Consider the following 23,091-nt stretch of genomic DNA (forward strand, 5'->3'; position numbering starts at 1 on the left):
TATTGTTTTTCTAAAAAATGTAGATTATTCAAATTTAATTTTTATCTTTTTCTATAATTTGTGTTTTCTGGTATATAAGGCCTGGTACTTTTTTATAGGCGCCCTAACTTGCAAAATTTGCCAATGGTGCACATTCACCTTGGTGCTGTTTAAAAAAACATTTTCTGCAAAGCAAATTATTTTTTAAAACACACACACACTACGTACAACAAAAACCTACATGAAATTTTAATTTAGTAGTGGCTTACAAAAAAGACAAATATGTATTTTCAAATGGGTCGCTTTTGGTTTGTTTTTGCCAGAATTTCCTTTTTTGTACAGTTTACAAATTACATTTTTCCAAAACAAAAATTCATGGATCCATAGTGAACACATAAAGTTTTCACATAAATTGCTTCTTATTTTTTTACGCTTCTAAATATGGTATTTGAATATATTTTTTCCAAAGAGAAACAAGCACCATAACTTTGCTCTCCTCTTACCTGGGTCTTTTAGGCCCATTTGTTTGCTCCTACATGTGACGTTGATTAGCGATAGCTAATTGCGAATGCTATATCTCGCTTCTAGAATCCGTGCGCGCATTATCGTAGCTCGCTCGTGTCGCTGTAGTTCGCTTTGCTCTGGTTTTATTCCGAAATCACTAATTAAAGAGTACTTGTTGTAAAGAATACTTCACTTTCTCAGCTCGTGACAAATGGCGCATATGCAACGCGTCACTTGTCGCAACCTGGGAGTTTTTTCTTTTTTCGTAGATTCGTTTATTCAAAACGTTTTATCTCTTAAACCGTGCGTCCAAATCTCGAACTGTTTTCACTATTGGATTCCTCGCGTCGAGATCTTCAAAACTAGATCCCATGTTGATAGGTTTTGACGAAATTTTTTTTCACGAAAAAACCGGGCGAAAAAACCGAACCGGGAGCACGGTTTTTTCCCTTTCTGAAAGAGGCACGTCCGTGCCTCTCGCGAAATCACAACCGTGCCTCTCGTGGAAGCAAAACCATGACTCTCGTGGAAGGGAAAAAACCGAAAACGCGTTTTTTTTTCGTTTCCGAGAGGCACGGCCGTGACTCTCGTCGAAAGCACAACCGTGCCTCTCGCGGAAACAAAACCGTGACTCTCGCGAAAGAAAAAAAAAACAGAAAACGCGTATTTTTTTTCCTTTTCAAGAGGCACGGCCGTGACTTTCGCGAAAGCACAACCGTGCCTCTCGCGGAAGCAAAACCGTGACTCTCATGAAAGAAAAAAACAGAAAACGCGTTTTGTTTTTCCCTTTCCGAGAGACACGGCCGTGACTCTCGCGAAAACACAACCGTGCCTCTCGCGGAAGCAAAACCGTGACTCTCGCGAAAGAAAAAAACAGAAAACGCGTTTTTTTTCTTTTCCGAAAGGCACGGCCGTGACTCTCGCTAAAGCACAATCGTGCCTCTCGCGGAAGAAAAACCATGACTTCCGTGAAAGGAAAAAAAAGAAAACGCGTTTTTTTCACGCAAAAAAAAATTGATTTTTTATCGAAAAGCTAAGAAAGACCGGGCGAAAACCAAAACGTCGAAAAAACCCAGAAAAAAACCGTTTAAAAAGCCGAAAACGCGTGCGGAAAAATAAAAAACAAAATCCGAAGGGAGCGTCCAGAGCGCGACACGTGGCGAATGGCTGAAAGCGCGCCAAATGACGCTGATCGTTGCGAGGCTCCCGAAGGAGCGCTCGTTAACTAGTTGCTCCCGTTTTATTCGTTCTTTTTCTTTTTCTTTTGTTTTTTACTTTGGGGCTTTATCACAGGTTTTCTTTGTTTTTCTTTTTTCTTCGTTATACATTGTTTCCTCGCTGTTTTTATTTTTATTTCTTTGTTACATTTTCCCTGTTTATTTCTTCATTTCTTTGATTTTGTTCTTTTTTTTTCCTTTATCGGGTTTTATTGGCTTTCTGTTTTTAATTTTTACTTTTTTGTCAGTACAATGTACATTTTTAGTGCACATGTGAAACATTGTTTCATACACAGTAAACATTTTCAAAATACATGATGTATATTTTAAAAAATATTTTTTTTGAATACATGTTAACACTTTGCAAATACACGTTGTACATTTTTATAGTAGATAATAAAGAAAATTCTAACACTACCCTAATATCTTATAACATTGTATAAAAAATTGTTGTTTGATCCTTTTTTTAGACACGTTGAATATATTTTTAATGGTAATAAAAAAATTCGGTTTGTATAGACATTGTTTTGTAAATGTCACAAACAGTTTTTTTTTGAAACACGGAACATTTCTCAGAAATGTTACGTACATCTTTTTAAGAGTATGAAACATTTTTTATTTGTGTACACTTTTTAAAAAAAAGTTTCACATACATTCTTTTGAAATGCAAGAACATCTTCTCATTGTCATGATTTTTTTTCTTTGAAAGCTATATTTTTTGTTAATTGCAAACTTTTTTTGTTAATCTCTTCTATTCTAAAATTACTTTTGGTCATCAAAATTTACATCATCTGTCGGAGATGCTCCCTCCGTTTTTGTTAGTCTGCATATAGATTTTTTCCCAAGTTAAATTTCATAATAGTTTGACCAACTTTATTATACTAGGAAAATATCAACATTAATAATATAAAAACAATATTATTAGATGCATTATGAAGTTATCCATACTATATAACTTCGAAAAGTGTAACGCCCACACGTGTGGGCGTTAGCCAACTCACCCACACGTCTCCATCACCGTCTAATAACTTCTGAACGAATTTTGGTACAAATTAGCTGATTTTGTATGCCATGTAGGACAACTCGCGTGTGTGGTGCGTGAGAGAGGTCGCCCACACATCCGTTTTACCACACGGAGGGGCCGGTGTGTGGGCGTTTAGCAGTTCGCCCACACACCAGTTTTCAGTCACGCACAAAGGCTGGTGTGTGGGCGTTTGCCATCTCGACCACACGCCCGCCTCCTCTCCCACACCCAAGCTGCCAGTTGCCATGCGTTTGCAGTGTACATGGCAACTGCCCTAGTGTGATTGCAAGCAGATGGCAACTCTTTTTTTTTACCCGAACATGTCAGTTGCCATATGTTTTGCATGGTACATGGCAAACTGCCCTAGCGTGCACGTAAGCAGATGACAACTCTTTCTTTTTAAATGGCAACTGCCCTAGCGTGCTTGTGAGCACATGACAACTCTTTTTTTTACCGGAACATGTTTTTTGCCATGCCTTTTTTTGTGGCGCTACATGGCAACTGCCTAGTGTTAGTAGGTGGCAACTCCTAAAGTTTTAAAATCATGGCAACTGCAGTAGACCAGACCACACATGGCAACAGCTGTAGTTGTCCAAAAAATGGCAATCTGGAACTGTGACCTGAGATGGCAACTGCAGTTGAGCAAACATGGCAACTATAGTTGTCCGACATGGCAACCGTAGTTCATCGACATGGTAACTGCACTTAAACGAACATGGACGAGGGTCCGGCCCATGGCAACTGCGGGGCGCGCGGTAAAGTGTCACGTGGGGCATACGGGACCACGAGGTACGAGGCCTGACATACCGGGTGTGTGGGCGTTACCTATTTCGCCCACACGCACGCGTGTAAGAGGGACCGGGAGGGAAAAAAAGAAGCGTGTGGGCGCTAGTTGTTTTGCCCACACACAGACGTGTGGGTTGGTCCTCTTAGGCACCACACAGAACGTGTGGGCAGATTCCTTAACGCCCACACGTGTGACAGTTATCGGTGTCCTATAACTTTAGCATTATAGATGTTGATAAGTACATAATTTTTAATATAAATTTGATCAAACTTAGCATAGCTTAACTTCAAAGAAATATTATATGTATAGTTTGACTCGACCCGATAAACACGCACGGACCGGAAAAAGTGCAACGAACTGAAGCGGACGGACAGAGAAACGTACGCCGCCATGCCGCGCGTACGTGACGACGGTTCCTTCCGCCGACGGGCGTGGCCCGCGTCCGGGCACACGAACTTTGACAGCCGCCCGCTCCCCGCGGACTTCACCGGCCCATCCCCCCAACTCCAATCCACCTCCGCGGTCCCCTCGGCGCGTCCGCCCGCCGCGCGCACCATCCCTCCCCACTGGACCGAGCCCACCGCCCAGGCCGCCAGCCCCACGTTTGCCACGCTCGGACGGGGCGCCGGTGAGGGCGGTCCACCATGCACCGGGAGCACGTGGGAGTGGGCCACCGACGACCTTTCTTTCACCCCGAGCGAAACCGACCTTCGGTACGGCCCGACGGAGATACAACCGAGGCTTTCGGCGCCGAATCTCACGTCCGCCACCTGCCCCGCGCGATCCGGGCCCCCGCCGACCGACGGCCGGATGCTTGCCCGCGTGTCCGGGCGCGGAGCGGGCAGCGGCCGCCCCGACCCCACCGCGACGCGAGCGGTCAGCACCACCCGCCTGTTTGAAATCCCGCGCGGGGCCCACCACGCAGTGAATTCCCATTTACAAACCCCGCACCGCGCGGATCTCTACCCTGCCCAGACATCTCACTGACAGCATGGCCCGTCGCACCAACGGGACCACACGTCGGTAGCGGTGGAGGGCCGAGGGCTAGATCTCCGTGGGGTCGCGGGCCGCTGCGCCCGAGGAATGAGACAATTTAACTCCTCGGCACCATCACCACCACCAGTAAACTGTGAGTCCTCCCTCCCCGCTGTCCCTCTCCCTCTCTCTCTAGACCACTAGGCTCTGCTCCGTCCCCCAAGGCAGTTTTGGTTTCGCCTCTCCGGCGAAGGTAGCCGCCGCCGGCCGGGAGGAGGAGGAGGAGGAGCTCCTCCGATCCAGCTCGACCGGATTGGGTTGGGATTGGATAGGGGTGGATCATCCCGCGCCGGGAGGTAAATTGATACTGCTCATTTATTAGTTTCCTAATAATCCTCCCCTTCCTCCCGTCGATTCCGGTGTTCGGATCGGCGTCCGCTCCCTCCTGGTGCTAGCATCCTGATTGGGTTGGGCTGATTGGTTCCCTGCCATACGAGGCGGAGCTCCGATTCGCCGGCCCCAATCTTTCCTTTTCCTCGCCTTCCTTGTTGGACGATATCTGATCCCGATTCCGGGGCCATCTCCTCCAGCTGCTGAATCTATATAACCCCTCCTGGTATTGCCTCTTCCGCAGATGTGTTGAGCTTGTTGTATCGTCCTTGTACGCTAGTCCAAGCAATGGGAGACCTTCCCGATCTCGACCGCGCTCAGGCTGCCGGCGCGGGCCGGCGGGACAGGCTCGCGGCGCTGCTCGAGCTCGCCGCGGCGGACGACGTTGATGGGATGAGGGCGGCGCTCGAGGGAGCTGGCGAGGAGGCGGCGGAGCTGGCCGATGACGTCGGGCTCTGGTATGGCCGGAGCAAGGCGTACGAGCCGCGCACGCCGCTCATGGTGGCGGCCACGTACGGCAGCGCGCGAGTCGTCTCGCTGCTGCTCGGCCGCGCCGGCTGGGTCGATGTAGCCCGTCGGCCTGGCGGCGACGGCTTCACCCCGCTCCACTGTGCCGCCTCCGGCGGCTCCTGCAACGCCGTCCAGGTCGTCAAGATGCTGCTGGACGCTGGCGCGGACCCAGCTACTGCCGACTCCACCGGCCGCCTCCCGGCTGACGTCGTCCGGGCTCCTCCGGCTTCGGCAGACGCCCTGGGCGATCTCGAGATACTTCTTGGACGCCGCCGGGCCCTCGCCGTCGCTACCTCGGCGGCCTCTGGCGCGTCGTCCCCGCCGCTTTCGTCCTCGCCAGACGACGAGGGCAACAGGTCGCCGTCGTCGCGCTCGTCGTCGCTGTCTCCCATCACCGTGGATCGCGCCAAGAAGGAGTACCCGGTGGATCCGACGCTGCCGGACATCAAGAGCAGCGTCTATGCCTCGGACGAGTTCCGCATGTTTGCCTTCAAGGTGCGTCCGTGCTCCCGTGCTTACTCGCATGACTGGACCGAGTGCCCCTTCGTGCACCCCGGCGAAAACGCGCGCCGCCGTGACCCCCGCAAGCACCCGTACACTGCGGTGCCTTGCCCCAACTTCCGGCGCCCTGGTGGCTGCCCCAGTGGCGACAACTGTGAGTTCTCCCATGGCGTGTTCGAGAGCTGGCTGCACCCCACACAGTACCGCACCAGGCTCTGCAAGGAGGGAGCTGCTTGCGCCCGCCGCATCTGCTTCTTCGCGCACGATGAAGATGAGCTCCGCCATGTCCCTCACAACAGTGGGGCTGGTCTGCTATCACCCCGTGCAACTTCATCAATTGACATGACTGCCGCTGCTGCACTTGGGCTTCTTCCTGGATCTCCTAGGCACTTTGTGCCGCCTCCGGGATCACCATCTGCCGTGAACAATGGCGGAGCTGCTTCTGCGCATTGGCTTCAAGGTAGCAGGCTGCGTTCTTCTTTCAATGCAAGAGATGCGTCAGTTGAAGACCTTGGCTTGCTCCTCGACTGGGAGTCACAGTACCTTGGGGCACTCTGCCTCCCTCCCAGCAGCCGTCCCCAGCCCCGTCTTTCTACCGGCCTTAGCATCAGGCCTACAGCAATTGCCCCCACCAGTCTTGAAGATATGTATGCTTCAGAGATGGCAATGTCACCGAGGTTCACCAATGATCAAGGTCACTCAGCCTACTCACCAGCCCACAAATCAGCCATCCTTAACAAGCTTCATCAGCAGAAGGGTCTCCTCTCGCCTGTCAACACCAACAGAATGTACTCACCAAGGGCTCTTGATCCGGCAGCGCTCGTCCATTCTCCAATTGGCGGCATGTCTCCTAGATCCCCTCGGCTCATGGAGCCAACATCGCCCATGAGTGCCCGTTTCGGAGCCACTGTCACGCAGCGTGAGATGTATGAGCAGTTCTCTTCCCTGAACAAGCACCAGCTGCCCTCCGTGGGCTCGCCACGGAATTCTAATGCTGCTTCATGGGGCAACGTGGGTTCTTCCCCAATGGGTAAGGTTGACTGGGGTGTTGATGGTGAGGAGCTGGATCGGTTGAGATGCCCTGATCAACCAGGGTTTGCAGAGAAGGAGCCAGATGCGCCATGGGGGCGGTCACTGAACAGCAACAGGGGTGAAATGCCGCTGGGCATGTCGGGAGGCATGGCTTCTGGATCGGCAAACAGGCCTGACTGGAACAACCAGGCTGATTTATTGGATCAGATGGCCATTGGTGCTTGGCTTGAGCAGCTGCAGACGGATCAGAAGTGACTGAAGGAGGCGGCGAAGTCCACAGTTGATGAAACCATCATTTTGCAAGGTGGTTATTTACCAAAGAATAGTTGCTGGTCCTAGTAAATAATAATTATTCATTTTTATTCTTGAATTTTTGGTGGCAAAGTCAGAGATGGTGGTGTTGAAACAAACAAAGCATCCGGTCACAGATTGGTAGCTGAAAGCAGTTAAGGATATTCAGTAAACAAACCTCTTCAGTGTCCTAACTAGTATTCTTTTGGTTAGTTCAGGCGGGTCTTGAATACAAGATTCCTCCAAAGAGACTAGAATTGTCAATTCTTCATCAAAATGAATGATTATTTTGTGATAACATTGTCGATTCCCGTCTGTTTTCGCTCTGTTTTTTTCTTTTAATTTCCTTTCTGTTCTGCTGCTGATCCTATGATGTGTATGGTCCTCTTGCGTTTTGCCGCTCTGGGGTTTTAGTAAAACAATGGAAAGCAGTATTGTTATTAGACAGTCTGTATGCTTCAAAACGTGTACTGGTTCAGATAAATGTAATTATCTGCTCTACAGATGATGTTTATCTTTGTCAGACCTGCATTTGACACGGGAACTGAAATATGAATGATTTTGTATAATGCCTGTCTATTTTCTGTATCAAATGTTTGTGGAACTGTGGACCCAATAATTACGATTCGAACTTTTAGCTGTGAAGTGAGGAAGCGTAAATCATTTGTCACGGGCCCTTTGTTAGGGGTAGCAGTATCTGTATGTAGTTGCACCCTTGCACTATCTTACATATCGGGCAAGATTTTTACTTTGTACTCCCATCATTTTTTATACAAGGCCATAAACCCATATTACAGGTATCAAAATAGAAATTAATGCTTACTTAAGCCAATATTGCAAGATAATCTTTTCTCCTCGCTTGACGTGTTAATTAATTTGTATTTTTCTCTTCAACGCACAGTAAGACAATCCTCTCACTCCTCGTTGGTTGATTAATATGGCGCATGCAAACAAACCTTCTCACACCCGCATGCATGTAAGGGGTATTAATGTCCTCGGTTGTTAGTATCAGACAAACTTTATCAATTTTATCTCGATTGATGTTAGTGGCCTTGTATAGCTGTAACTTATAATTTCGATAGTGGCCTCGCATAAAAAATGGAGGGAGGATATCAATTGTCGTGAGATGAAACGTTCGCGAGGTAAAAATGTAGTTTTACGCGGAACATGCCTCTACACATCATCGCCCAACGCACCTCGTAAGCTCAGATCACATTGTTAGGATGCCTACTCCTTCCGTTGTTGACTCTTCTCTTGTTAATAAGAGGTTCAGAGACTGAATAAAGAACGTTGGTTCAAAGTTGAATATTCACTCACTTGGCGGCATTTTGTACTAAGGACGTACCGTAGTTGCTCCACATGTGTCTCTTGGTGTTCAGCCACCACCCTGGTCAGAGATGACGAATAAAGCAGCCGCCTCCCAAGAAGAAAATGCGTGGGCGGTTCGGTCATAAGCGTTGAACGAACAGTTCTAGCCAAAGCGAGTTTCAACTACCATGACATGGCATCGTTCAGCAAATCTAGACTTTGAACCGCATCTGCTAGCGTGAGGTATACGATCATCCGCAGCAGGCAGTGTACTTTATTTGCACAGAATATTTGGATAAATTTCTTGTACAGTGGTAATTGGCGAACTATGAAATACACAAAAATGCTTGGACAAATTTCCTGTGCAGTGGTAATTAGCGAACTATGCAATAGCTGTGATAATGAGAGTATTGACAATCCAACAACGTACGAAACTGCAAGTATATTGTAAGACTCCAGTCGATTTCAAACAGTCACCCACAAACCTGTGCTGCAACTTTTGTAGCATCATAATACGAGTACTACTCTGATACAAGTGGACAGTATCCACTCCTACTGCTTGAAACGTAATCCGACTTGTTCAGAAACACATATTCACAGTTCTAAAGGATCATTTCTGCAGCACCAGACACATCTGGAGGGGAGACTGGCAAGTGTGGCAACCAGGCTCAAGTTTCAACTCCTAGGTGTGTCTGGCTCTTCTGTCGGAGTTGGATTTGGGTCTTCAGTCACGCTAACTTCTTCTGATTGTCCAGGTTGGTCAAGCCCATTTACGATGTAATTTGCTGTTCCACACACAAGCAACGCAAATTATTTTACCTCAAACTGTTAACTTCTTATATAATGTAAAAGATATGAAGCAGCATGGTGCAATTGCGGGTACGAGGCTAGGAATGTAAACTTGTGGACATAACTCTAAGAAGCAAGATAGCACATAAAAGGCATTGCAGTACACAGTATTAAGCTGATGAAAAGATTGTCTGTAGTTCAAAATATTAAGAAAGCATGGTGAAAATGATGAAGGATTTAGCAAGATGGAAACAATAAAACATGACTGAAATTATACTGATTGAGGGAAATTGGCCCGATAGAGATCAATCTCCATGGCCGTGCAAGCATAATACCATGACCAAAATCAATGATTAGGTACAAGTTAGGGCCCAATTTACGATCAGATATTTAAGTTGTCATGTATGCCCAATATTAAGCATTGTCTGCACAAGCATTCTGTTTTTTTGTCAATCGTAGAGGATCTAATTCTCGTTCTGTACCTGTTGTAGCACCCCTGATGGCCATGTTCTCTACAAAACGAATTTCATCTTCATGGTTGCTCACAAACTTCGTCTGGTTTTGTTGAGAATTTGATGTCCATTAGTAATATATTCATTAAAACATGTATACATACATACATATCAAAACACACTCACAAGTTCCTTGGACAAGATATTCAGGATTCTATCAATTTTTGCTTGATGCTTCTGGAAAAACGGGCGCAGGTATCTTCTGTACACATGCTTTGATCCCTGAAAGGACAAAAAAGGACACCTCTATTAGTAATGACTAAGGACAATAATTATACCAGATCATTTAGATTTAACTTCTACTCCCTCCATCCCATAATATAAGACGTTTTTTGACATTACACTAGTGTCAAAAAACATCTTACATTATGGGACGGAGGTAGTCAACAATATGTCATCTGGTTGAAAAGCAGCAGAAAATTTGTAACACAGGCATGAACATGATGCTTAAAGCTCTATACAAAAATTCAAATCACAAGCTTTTGGCTACATAATCAATTAATCATAGCACGACTCTATCTTAAGGAAAAGAATACTGGGTCAAGGAATCCACTGAGAACAGATGACTCACAAATTCAGTTAGTGCCGAATATGCCACAAGAAAAATGCCCTCTTCCAAATATAACACTCAGATTTTGACCAAGTCCCAAATATTCAACTTTCACTAGTCGACTGTTAACAGACAATTGAAATGATTTTTTTTGCCCCTTTATGCCATTTTTGTACATGTGGTGTAATAAATGTGTACATCATATTCCAATTAGTTGGTAAAATTTGGAAGTGATATAATTAGGACTTGGTGAAATTCTGAATAGTACTTTGGAAGAGGAATTTTGATGGAATATCTGTAACCGGCAAAATTCTGGGTGGCATATATGGAATTATGTTTGGTTTCAGATTGTATAGCCAAGAATCAAATGCTACCGGCTACATAATCCTATGAGAAATATAAACCTTGCAAATTGTCAGCTTCCACTACGAGTGCACTCTTTAGTGTCACAATCATATCAATCGACTAACCATCCGAATTCTCAACTGACCAAGTCAAGTGAGTTTGCAGTTTTATATTTCTTGATTCTGATAACCTTGGTGTAGACAAAGTTTGACATATACCTCTGTCCAACATTGATATTCATATAAAACATGTATTATTTTCAAAAACTAGTTCGTTACATGTTAAGTTAACAACAAACATCATGTAAAAAAAAACATGTTTTGTTTAATTTACTTCTCTATGGATCATTTAAACAATAAAAAAACTATTATAGTGCACAGCTTTCAGTTGTACATATAGATGTAGGAATATAAAAGAAGAAATATTAACATTTTTGAAAAAATAGTTGGTATACAACGGTTACTTACACCATTTGAAGGAAACTGGAGCCATATAAGGATAGCAAATTTCGCATGGTAATACAGAGGAACACTGCAAAACAATAACAGAGTACAGAGTGATCAAAAATAATTTCTAGGAGAGGTAGAAAATAACTCGCTTACAATGGTTATAACATAATTAGATGCATCATACAAGACATTCACTAGAGAAGAAATAAGAGACGTGGCCATTGCCCATGTTGACAAAATAACTTAATATCAAACTGAAGCGTTCCAATATTACTCTGGGTGTTTTTTTACTCAAATTATTCTCAGTGCTTACTAGGTTTTTTCAGTCTTAAACCGTTTCTAGCAATTGCCTACTGGTTGCAAGTTCCAGTACAATTTTTATGTCCAATCATGATCAGGAATGGGTTACACCTGTATGGGTTTGTTATTCTACTGTAAACCAGACAATCTATGGCCCCCAAACCAGTCTGGCTTGATAAACTAGTTTTGAATTTTAAAATTTTCAAGATCTGATTCAGGGAAGTAATGAGTCACACTTTAATAAGTAATAGTATATAGAACAACAAGAACCCGGCCACTCCTGTCCCCTTTGGTATTTGGAACTTTATTACTCACTGAAGTAAAGCAGGCACTACAGTCCATGCCAGTATGCTAACTTACTAGGAGCAATCATCAAGGGCTGCGGTGCAGAGGTTCAGTTGAAAGATAACATACACAAATTTAATAAATCATCACGGGACAGCACACCTGAGACAGCTATTTACATTTTTACTGCAGTTTTATACCAGTAATAACAGGATGAGGGCCAGAAATAATCACAATCCACAAATACAGGATACATCCAACAAACTGATGCTACTTAAATACTTATGGAAGGTGAATAAAAGCATTCTGTGGTACTCCCTCCGTTCCTAAATATTTGTCTTTTTAGAGATTTCAAATGGACTACCACATACGGATGTATATAGACATATTTTAGAGTGTAGATTCACTCATTTTGCTCCGTATGTAGTCACTTGTTGAAATCTCTAGAAAGACAAATATTTAGGAACGGAGGGAGTACTTTTCATGGGCAATTCACAAATACATTTTGTGGTACTATAATAGTTTGTACAATTTGAAATCATTTGGTTGTATATCAATTGTGTCCTAAAACTATAAGGACGTACTACTTCCATATATAGGACATATTCAGTATTCAGTATGCATATTTGCATTTAGAGATGCCTACATGGAATCTGATACCAAAATGCAAGGGGCAGCTACAAAAGGATACAAAGACGCCCACATTGCAGTGTCATTACAATTCATATCAATGCTACAAATAATGAGAAAGTACTCTTCGACCTTGACAAATACTGTTCATACCTTGAAACAAGCTTATCAGCAAAGGATTCCACAATGCTAAAAGATCCATATGCTGCAAAATAATTGGATATTAAATGTTACAAGCAACAACAGATCTACAAAATCTTGGGGATGAAATTAAACAAAAATAGAGTGAAGATACATGTGCTTTTGGAATTGTCCATTTGTGTCCACGTAAAGTGAATTTTATCGTTCTTTTCCTATTGTTTAGAAATGTACATACAAATCTCGTAATATAATTACACCATTGAAGCCACTGTGCCAAGATGTTTTTATTTGAAGAGTATAGATACCCATATGGAAAATTTAGAAAGGTAATTTCACTTTCATTTAGCATAACTAAATACATCAATATGCCTCAAAAAATGTCCATTGAAAGAAGTTGCTTCACAGTAGAAATGAAAATTTTACTACAAATTCATTTATTATATACCTGCCCAATAAAGGAGCAGCCGTTCTTTCTCATCTTGATCTTTCTTTTCTATAGCCCTGTAAGTGGAGTATACAGGCAGACCAATGCCCACCGCACAACTGTACCAGCACAGAGTGAGGATCATATGATGAATTTCTTCCACAACAAAAACAATAGCTCATCTATTGATAGGGTTACTACAATAAGTATAAGTGGCATCCTGCTAGACAATTATCTAACTACACATTAGCATCTTGCCACTTTGATAATAAAGATTATGCTTTTCTCATGTAGCTAAAATTTAGGAGATGAGCATATGCATATGAGATGTGACACTTGCTTTCAGCATAGACCAAATAATTAGCTGTTGCTAATATGAACAAAATACTTATTGATGATGACAACAACTTGACAGTGTGTAGCAAGATAAAAAAACTAAAAAAGTGATAATCTCCAAATGATAGTACAATTATTCACTAACACGCTCAATGCGCCTAAAAAGCACAATAAGCAAACACCTTAACAAAACAAACTAGCCAAAGAAACAATCAACTTACAAGAAGCACGACATGAAACCAGATGAAAACCATGCCAATTAATTTACAACGTTTCGAGTATACCTGGCTGTGCGTATGACAATATTTGAGCTTAGTGGTGCCAGTAAAAGCCGCAAACCGACCTATGAGATGAAATGCAGTCTCAGGATTTCAGCACGAAGCATAACTTTCACTTGCAAGTAACGATTGTATCCAAGAAGAAGTGAGAATCCATCCAGGATGCTTGCGAGTTTAGACAAGTTATCAGACAATAACACAAGACACAATTACAATCAATGGCTCAGCCAGAAGTCAGTGTTATCAGCATGACTATCTGAAACTCGAAAATCTAAATGCAACACTTAGAGCCATTGTAAACACTACCACTCTATGTTTCAATTCAACTACTTGGATTGCCAGAAACGAACCACAAGAACACCAAACTACACCAAACAAGATCAAACCCTGTCACACCGACATACTTTGATTTGGTCAATAGTGACTATGCACTAGAACAGAACGGTTATTTTAAGCTGAACACAGTCATAATCTAGAAAATCCATCAAATCCAAATCAAATTTGACCATGTTGCAAATAGCAGGGTAATAATTATAATGTCTGCAGAGAAGCACTTCTCGCCTAACCTTAGACAATCTTCAATGGAGATATAACGATGTACTTCATCCGCAAAGAAATATAAGGTGTTTAATACTTTTAGCATACAACGACTAGGATTGGCAATAGCAAAACTATGATCATCGAGCAAAAGTGACTGAAACAATTCACCGCCCCACACGCCCTCCTAGTAATCAATGCATGATTCGGCGCGAACCCATCACCCAATCGTCTCCCCAACCGAACCGACCGGGCGAAACTCCAACACGAACAAGGTGCACCCGCGCCAACAGCAACACCCCACAGCCTCCTTATACAAGACAAACGGAGCGAGATTCCACGGGCGACTCGTGCGAATTAGGGTTTCCGTACGAGGCAGGGTGGGGTCGGAGGCGCGTACCTCGCCGGAGATGGCGGGCGCCAGAAGAGCAGCCATCGGTCGCCGCGGAGGAGGAGCCGGGATCCCTAGACGGCGCGCGGACCCAGGGGGGAGGCCGCTGCGTGGAGGGCAAGGGATCCGCGGCGATCTGAGCTCCGGGCGCGAGAGGAGGAGGGCACGCACACAAACCTGCGGGAGAAGCGACGCCGGCCGCAACGAGAAAGCCGGGAGCAAAAAGAAGTAGGAGATGATTTAGCGCACTATAGGCCTTTTCCGATTTAGGCGCCGTCTTCTCCGAGATTTATATGAGAGCCCCTGCTATTTCTGTTAGTAATATCTTAACGTATCATTTTGCTCCGAGCATTTTGGGTTATTTTCTCCAAGATTTATCGGTAATCCACTTCTGATCCCAGGCTCAGCTGCACCCGTCCTTACGAGAAAAAACAAAATAAATACTAAAAAAATTCAAAAAATTCTAATTTTTTTGTGTGTAGTAGATAATTTGATGCGTGAGGTACACTCCAATTTTTAAATCATTTGGCCATCTGAGCAGCTCTCGGCAAAAAAAAAACAAATTCGGGGTCTCTAAAAATGTTTACTATTCATGCACTGTTCTGACCCGATTTGTCTTTTTTGCCGAGAGCTTCTCACAAGATCAAATGATCTAAAATTTGGAGCGGACCTAGTGATAAATTGTCTACCATGCAAACAAAGATTGGAATTTTTTTTAATTTTTTTTGAATTTTTTGTGATTTTTTCGTGGACGGGTGCAGATGAGTCTGGGCACCGAAACGCCGCACTCATATCTCTACTACTAATCTCTACAAATATAAGACAAGTAATACAGATCGGAGGAAGTACAAAATCTTTACTTCTAATGTCTTAGTTGGTAGTCTCGCCTCACTCTGGTTAATTCTTCCCCACCATTTTTTTGTCCCACCAACATATTTAAACCGGATTTACCCACGATCTATATTTAAACCGATCCAATAAGACCAATTTTTGGTATATTTGGTAGCTTTTAAATGGAAAGGAACAAACCAGATCGATCTTTTAATCATATCAATCTTTTATTTGGGAATGATAACTCCCCATCGGCTTACCCATTTTTCTGTATTTCTAATTCAGCCCACCCACACGAGCCGCTCCTCCTATCAGTAAACAGGAATGTCTGAGTACTGCACGCCTCTCATGGGGCGGCTTCATACCACATCTATAGGTTACATGACTTGACCATCAAGAGAGATCAAGAGTATCCCTAACCGAATCAATACATATCGGCAGGAGATCATATGCCTATACAAGGTAAACTATACAAAAGGAATACTTCAACATCCCTCCTCAGTTTGTGCGTCGTATGGCAAGGGACACAAACTGGACCGAAACTCGGAGAACAGCTGCGACGAGAGTCCTTTTGTCATTATGTCAGCATACTGATGAGAAGATGGCACATGAAGAACCCGCACCTCGCCAACAGACACCTTCTCACGAACAAAGTGAATGTCGATCTCAATGTGTTTCGTACGGCGATGCTGAACCGGGATGGAAGCCATGTAGACAGTACTGACATTATCATAGAAGACAACTGTGGCAGTCGAGAGAGGATGATGAAGCTCACCGAGAAGCTGCCGGATCCAACAACATCCGGCAGCAACATGACCAACGACACGATACTCTGCCTTGGCACTAGAGCGAGAAATCGTGGTCTGGTGTTTGGACGACCAAGAGACCAGGTTATCACCGAGATAAACGCAGAATCCAGATATCGAGCGTCTGGTGTCAGGGCAGCCGGCCCAACCAGCGTCAGAAGCACCGTGCCGCTATTGGATACACCCTTGATGATCTTAAGGGCATTAGTCACACTCTATGTCAGCACAAAATTAAATTGGAACAGGATGCTAAACCAGTTGTTGATCACCAACGACGGTTAAATCCTGAGATGAAAGAAGTGGTAAGAAATGAAATACCAAATCTTCTGGAGGCAGGTATAATTTATCCTATTGCTGATAGTAAATGGGTAAGTCCTGTTCACTGTGTCCCTAAGAAGGGAGATATTACTGTTGTTCCTAATGATAAGAATAAATTAATTCCACAAAGAATTGTTACAGGTTATAGAATAGTAATTGATTTTCACAAATTGAATAAAGCTACTAGAAAATATCATTACCCTTTACCTTTTATTTATCAAATACTAGAAAGATTATCCAAACATACACATTTTTGCTTTCTAGATGGTTATTCTGTTTTTTCTCAAATACCTGTGTCAAAAGATGATCAGGAGAAGACCACTTTTACTTGCCCTTTCGGTACCTTTGCTTATAGACGTATGCCTTTTGGTTTATGCAATGCATCTGCTAACTTTCATAGATGCATGACTCCTATATTCTCTGATTTTTGTGAAAAGATTGTTGAGGTTTTCATGGATGATTTCTCCGTTTACGGAACTTCTTTTGATGATTGCTTAAGCAACCTTGATCGAGTTTTGTAGAGATGTGAAGAAACAAATCTTGTCTTGAATTGGGAGAAGTGTCACTTTATGGTTAATGAAGGTATTGTCTTGGGGCATAAAAATTCTGAAAGAGGTATTGAAGTTGATAAAGCTAAAGTAGATGATATTGAAAAGATGTCGTGTCCTAAAGATATCAAAGGTATAAGAAGTTTCCTTGGTCATGCTGGTTTCTATAGGAGGTTTATTAAAGACTTCTCTAAAATTTCTAGCCCTCTCGCTAATCTCTTGCAAAAAGATGTTCCTTTTGTTTTTGATGATGATTGTGTAGAAGCATTTGAAATACTTAAGAAAGCCTTGATTTCTACACCTATTGTTCAGCCACCTGATTGGAATTTACCCTTTAAAATTATGTGTGACGCTAGTGATTATGCTGTTGGTGCTATTCTAGGGCAAAGAGTTGATAAGAAATTAAATGTTATTCATTATGCTAGTAAAACTCTAGACAATGCCCAGAGAAATTATGCTACTACTGAAAAAGATTTTTTAGCAGTTGTATTTGCATGTGAGAAGTTCAGATCTTATACTGTTGATTCCAAAGTAACTGTTCACACTGATCATGCTGCTATTAAATATCTTATGGAAAAAAGATGCTAAACCTAGACTTATTAGATGGGTTCTCTTGCTACAAGAATTTGATTTGCATATTATTGATAGAAAGGGAGCTGAGAACCCCGTTGCAGACAACTTGTCTAGGTTAGAGACTGTTCTTGATGACCCACTGCCTATTGATGATAGCTTTCCTGATGAACAATTAGCTATCATAAATGCTTCTCGTAATACTCCATGGTATGCTGATTATGCTAATTACATTGTTGCTAAATTTATACCACCTAGTTTCACATACCAGTAAAAGAAAAAGTTTTTCTATGATTTAAGGCATTACTTTGGGATGATCCACACCTGTATAAAAGAAGGAGTAGATGGTGTTATTAGACGTTGTGTACCTGAGCATGAACAGGGACAGATCCTACGCAAGTGCCACTCCGAGTCTTACAGAGGACGCCACGCTAGAGATAGAACTACACATAAGATATTGCAATCTGGTTTTTATTGGCCTACTCTCTTCAAGGATGCTCGTAAGTTTGTCTTGTCTTGTGATGAATGCCAAAGAATTGGTATTATTAGTAGACGTCAGGAAATGCATATGAATTATTCACTTGTTATTGAACCATTTGATGTTTGGGGCTTTGATTATATGGGACATTTTCCTTCCTCTAATGGGTATACACATATTTTAAGTTGTTGTTGATTACATTACTAAGTGGGTAGAAGCTATTCCAACTAGTAGTGCTGATCATAACACTTCTATTAAAATGGTTAAAGAAGTTAATTTTTCTGAGGTTTGGAGTCCCTAGATATTTAATGAATGATGGTGGTTCACATTTTATTCATGGTGCTTTCCGTAAAATGCTTTCTAAGTATGATGTTAATCATAGAATTGCATCTCCATATCATCCTCGGTCTAGTGGTCAAGTAGAATTGAGCAATAGAGAGATTAAATTGATTTTGCAAAAGACTGTTAATAGATCTAGAAAGAATTGATCTAAGAAACTCGATGATGCATTATGGGCTTATAGAACTACTTATAAGAATCCTATGGGTATGTCTCCGTATAAAATGGTTTATGGAAAGGCTTGTCACTTACCTCTTGAACTAGAACATAAGGCATATTGGACTATTAAAGAGCTCAACTATGACTTCAAACTTGCCGGTGAGAAGAGGTTATTTGACATTAGCTCACTTGATGAATGGAGAACCCAAGCCTATGAGAATGCCAAGATGTCTAAAGAAAAAGTTAAAAGATGGCATGGCATGACAAGAGGATACAAAAGCGTGAGTTTAATGTAGGTGATCATGTTTTGCTATACAACTCTCGTTTAAGATTGTTTGCAGGAAAACTTCTCTCTAAACGGTAAGGTCCTTACATTATCGAGGAGGTCTATCGTTCTGGTGCCATAAAAATCAACAAAGCCAAAGGCTCAAATCCGAAAGTGGTAAACGGTCAAATAATCAAACATTATATCTCAGGTACTCCCACAAATGTTGAAACCAATATAATTGTCACTGTAACACCGGATAAGTACATAAGGGACACATTCCAGAATGTTTCAGACTCCAGAAAGGAATAGGTATGTGGTACAGTAAGTAAACCGACTCCAAAACGTTTCCAATAGAAAATTTTCTCTGTTCTGGAATATTTAAAAAATCAGAAAACTAAAAGTAGTCGGTGGAGGGCGCGCCCCCCATCCTTGTGGCCACCTCGTGTGCCCTCCGGACTCCATTTTCTTGCACAATACTTCTTTTGGTCGGTAAAAATTCATTGTATATTCTCCCGAAGGTTTTGACCACCGTACCACGACAATATCTCATGTTCTCGTTTCGAGCTGTTTTTCTGACAGATCTAGATCACCATGATGTCTCCAAGCGCCCCCAAGGACAAGTTTTTTGAGAAGGTCATCAAACCTTACCTCGCGAAGGTGCTGCGACACCCTCACACCATTGAGATGCGTGAGGGGGTGCTGCACATCCGCGATGTTGAGGGGCCGAAGAAGACCGGAAGCATGGAGACAAGACTCGAAGCAATGGAGCAACAAGTTTTCAAGTGCCAAGGGATGGTGAAACATGGACTCGACATCAATCACATGATGATCGCGGAATTCGCCAACAATCACAAGCTGGACGCCAAGACCATTGGGAAGGCCGTCTTCAAGCTTCATGAGAAAATCGAGCATCTCCAAGCCCAGATCTATGACCTGCAAAACCAAAACTGTGAGTATGAATACAGATTTAAGAGGATGAGTTTGGCTGCAGATTCAAGGATCCCGGAGACTCGTTCATCTTTCTATGATGGTGAGCCTATGCCTTGGAAGATGGATGACAATGTTGGGGAATGTAGTAATTCAAAAAAAATCCTACGATCACGCAAGATCTATCTAGGAGATGCATAGAAATGAGACGGGAGAGTGTGTCCATGTACCCTCGTAGACCGAAAGCGGAAGCATTTAGTAACGCGGTTGATGTAGTCGAACGTCTTCACGATCCAACCGATCTAAGTACCGAATGTACGGCACCTCCGTGTTCAACACATGTTCAGCACGATGACGTCCCTCGAGCTCTTGATCCAGTAGAGGGTCGAGGGAGAGTTCTGTCAGCACGACGGTGTGGTGACAGTGATGATGAAGTTACCGGTGCAGGGCTTCGCCTAAGCACTACGACGATATGACCGAGGTGTTAAACTGTGGAGGGGGGCACCGCACACGGCTAAGAGTTTGTCTGTTGTGCTTCGGGCTGCCCCTGGCCACGTATATAAAAGGAGGGGGAGAGAGGCCGGCGGTAGCAGGGGCACGCCATGGGGGAGTCCTACTTGGACTCCTAGTCCAAGTAGGTTTCGCCCCCCCTTTCCTTTCTTCCACCGGAGGGAATAGGAAGGAGAGGGAAAGGGAAGGGGGCGCTGCCCCCTCCTCCTTGTCCTATTTGGACTCCCAAGGAGGAGGGTGCGTGGCCACCTCCCGTGGGCTTCCATCTCTCTCCCTTAGGCCCATGTTGGCCCAACACTTCACCGGGGGGGGGGGGGGTCCGGTAACCCCTCGGTACTCCGGAAAAATACCCGGATCACTTGGAACCATTCCGATGTCCGAATATAACCTTCCAATATATGAATCTTTACCTCTCGACCATTTCGAGACTCCTCGTCATGTCCGTGATCTCATCTGGGACTCCTAACAAACTTCGGTCATCAAATCACATAACTCATAATACAAATCGTCATCGAACGTTAAGTGTGCGGACCCTACGGGTTCGAGAACTATGTAGACATGACCGAGACACATCTCCGGTCAATAACCAATAGCGGAACCTGGATGCTCATATTGGATCCTACATATTCTACGAAGATCTTTATCGATCAAACCGCATAACAACAAACGTCATTCCCTTTGTCATCGGTATGTTACTTGCCCGAGATTCGATCATCAGTATCATCATACCTAGTTCAATCTCGTTACCGGCAAGTCTCTTTACTCGTTCCGTAATGCATCATCCCGCAACTAACTCATTAGTCACATTGCTTGCAAGGCTTATAGTGATGTGCATTACTGAGAGGGCCCAGAGATACCTCTCCGATACTCGGAGTGACAAATCCTAATCTCGATCTATGTCAACCTGACAAACACCTTCGGAGACACCTGTAGAGCATCTTTATAATCACTTGGTTACGTTGTGACGTTTGATAGTACACAAGGTGTTCCTCCGATATTCGGGAGTTGCATAATCTCATAGTCAGAGGAATATGTATAAGTCATGAAGAAAGCAATAGCAATAAAACTTAACGATCATTATGCTGAAGCTAACGGATGGGTCTTGTCCATCACATCATTCTCCTAATGATGTGATCCCGTTCATCAAATGACAACACATGTCTATGGTTAGGAAACTTAACCATCTTTGATTAACGAGCTAGTCAAGTAGAGGCATACTAGGGACACTTTGTTTTGTCTATGTATTCACACATGTATCAAGTTTACGGTTAGTACAATTCTAGCATGAATAATAAACATTTATCATGATATAAGGAAATATAAAATAACAACATTATTATTGCCTCTAGGGCATATTTCCTTCAGTCTCCCACTTGCACTAGAGTCAATAATCTAGTTCACATCGCCATGTGATTTAACACCAATAGTTCACATCACCATGTGATTAACACCCAAAGGGTTTACTAGAGTCGGCAATCTAGTTCACATCGCCATGTGATTAACACCCAAAGAGTAATAAGGTGTGATCATGTTTTTCTTGTGAGAGAAGTTTAGTCAACGGGTCTGCCACATTCAGAGCCATATGTTTTTTGCAAATTTTCTATGTCTACAATGCTCTGCATGGAGCTACTCTAGCTAATTGCTCCCACTTTCAATATGTATCCAGATTGAGACTTAGAGTCCTCTAGATTGATATAAAAGCTTGCATCGACGCAACTCTTTACGACGAACTCTTTATCACCTCCATAACCGAGAAATATTTCCTTAGTCCTCTTAGATAACTAAGGATAACTTTGACCGCTATCCAGTAATCCACTCATGGATTACTATTGTACCCCATTGCCAAACTCATGGAAAGGTACACAATAGGTCTGGTACACAGCATAACATACTTCATAGAACCTATGACTGAGGCATAGGGAATGACTTTCATTCTCTTTCTATTTTCTGTCGTGGTCGGGTTTTGAGTCTTACTCAACTTCACACCTTGCAACATAGGCAAGAACTCCTTGTTTGACTGTTCCATTTTGAACTACTTCAAAATCTTGTCAAGGTATATACTCATTGAAAAATCTTATCAAGCATCTTGATCTATCTCTATAGATCTTGATGCCCAATATGTAAGCAGCTTCACCGATGTCTTTCTTTGAAAAACTCCTTTCAAACACTCCTTTATGCTTTCCAGAAAATTCTACATCATTTCCGATCAACAATATGTCATTCACATATACTTATCAGAAAGGGTGTAGTGCTCCCACTCACTTTCTTGTAAATACACGCTTCACCGCAAGTCTGTATAAAACTATATGCTTTGATCAACTCATCAAAACGTATATTCCAACTCCGAGATGCTTGCACCAGTCCATAGATGGATCGTTGGAGCTTGCAAATTTTGTTAGCACCTTTAGGATCGACAAAAAACCTTCTGGTTGCATCATATACATTCTTCTTTAATAAATCCATTAAGGAATTCAGTTTTGACATCCATTTGCCAGATTTCATAAAACACGGCAATTGCTAACATGATTCGGACAGACTTAAGCATCGCTACGAGTGAGATAATCTCATCGTAGTCAACACCTTGAACTTGTTGAAAACATTTTGCGACAAGTCGAGCTTTGTAGATAGTAACACTACCATCAGTGTCTGTCTTCCTCTTGAAGATCCATTTATTCTCAATGGCTTGCCAATCATCGGGCAAGTCCACCAAAGTCCATACTTTGTTCTCATACATGGATTCTATCTCAGATTTCATGGCCTCAAGCCATTTATCAGAATCTGGGCTCATCATCGCTTCCTCATAGTTTGTAGGTTCGTCATGGTCTAGTAACATGACTTCCAGAACGGGATTA

General features: G+C 43.1%; 2 protein-coding genes across 2 annotated transcripts; one reads left to right on the forward strand and one right to left on the reverse strand.

The window, feature by feature from the left end:
• Positions 1–4,623: 4,623 nt before the first annotated feature.
• On the forward strand, positions 4,624–7,777 carry LOC109771569 (zinc finger CCCH domain-containing protein 50). Its single transcript, XM_020330266.4, has 2 exons — positions 4,624–4,842; positions 5,121–7,777. Exon 2 carries the CDS (start codon positions 5,165–5,167, stop codon positions 7,172–7,174), a length of 2,010 nt encoding a protein of 669 aa, XP_020185855.1. The 5' UTR covers positions 4,624–4,842; positions 5,121–5,164; the 3' UTR covers positions 7,175–7,777.
• Positions 7,778–8,945: 1,168 nt separating this feature from the next.
• Positions 8,946–14,748, reverse strand: LOC109771570 (HVA22-like protein k). Its single transcript, XM_020330268.4, has 8 exons — positions 14,495–14,748; positions 13,564–13,622; positions 12,965–13,062; positions 12,532–12,583; positions 11,182–11,245; positions 9,946–10,041; positions 9,790–9,862; positions 8,946–9,303 (listed from the first exon to the last, which is right to left on the reverse strand). The coding sequence occupies exons 1-8, from the start codon at positions 14,528–14,530 to the stop codon at positions 9,194–9,196; spliced, it is 588 nt and encodes a 195-aa protein (XP_020185857.1). The 5' UTR covers positions 14,531–14,748; the 3' UTR covers positions 8,946–9,193.
• Positions 14,749–23,091: the final 8,343 nt, after the last annotated feature.

The sequence above is a fragment of the Aegilops tauschii genome, chromosome 2 (genome assembly GCF_002575655.3).
Source record: "Aegilops tauschii subsp. strangulata cultivar AL8/78 chromosome 2, Aet v6.0, whole genome shotgun sequence".
In the NCBI taxonomy this organism is placed as follows: Eukaryota; Viridiplantae; Streptophyta; class Magnoliopsida; order Poales; family Poaceae; genus Aegilops; species Aegilops tauschii.

Bases quoted from the DNA above. Each gene is read 5' to 3' on its own strand.
- LOC109771570 (XM_020330268.4), bottom strand. From the start codon at position 14,530: ATGGCTGCTCTTCTGGCGCCCGCCATCTCCGGCGAG. The intron at 13,623-14,494 runs GTACGCGCCTCC...TTCATCTCATAG, and splicing joins CGCCCGCCATCTCCGGCGAG to GTCGGTTTGCGGCTTTTACT. The intron at 12,584-12,964 runs GTATATAATAAA...ATTATTTTGCAG, and splicing joins GCTGCTCCTTTATTGGGCAG to CATATGGATCTTTTAGCATT.
- LOC109771569 (XM_020330266.4), top strand. From the start codon at position 5,165: ATGGGAGACCTTCCCGATCTCGACCGCGCTCAGGCTGCCGGCGCGGGC.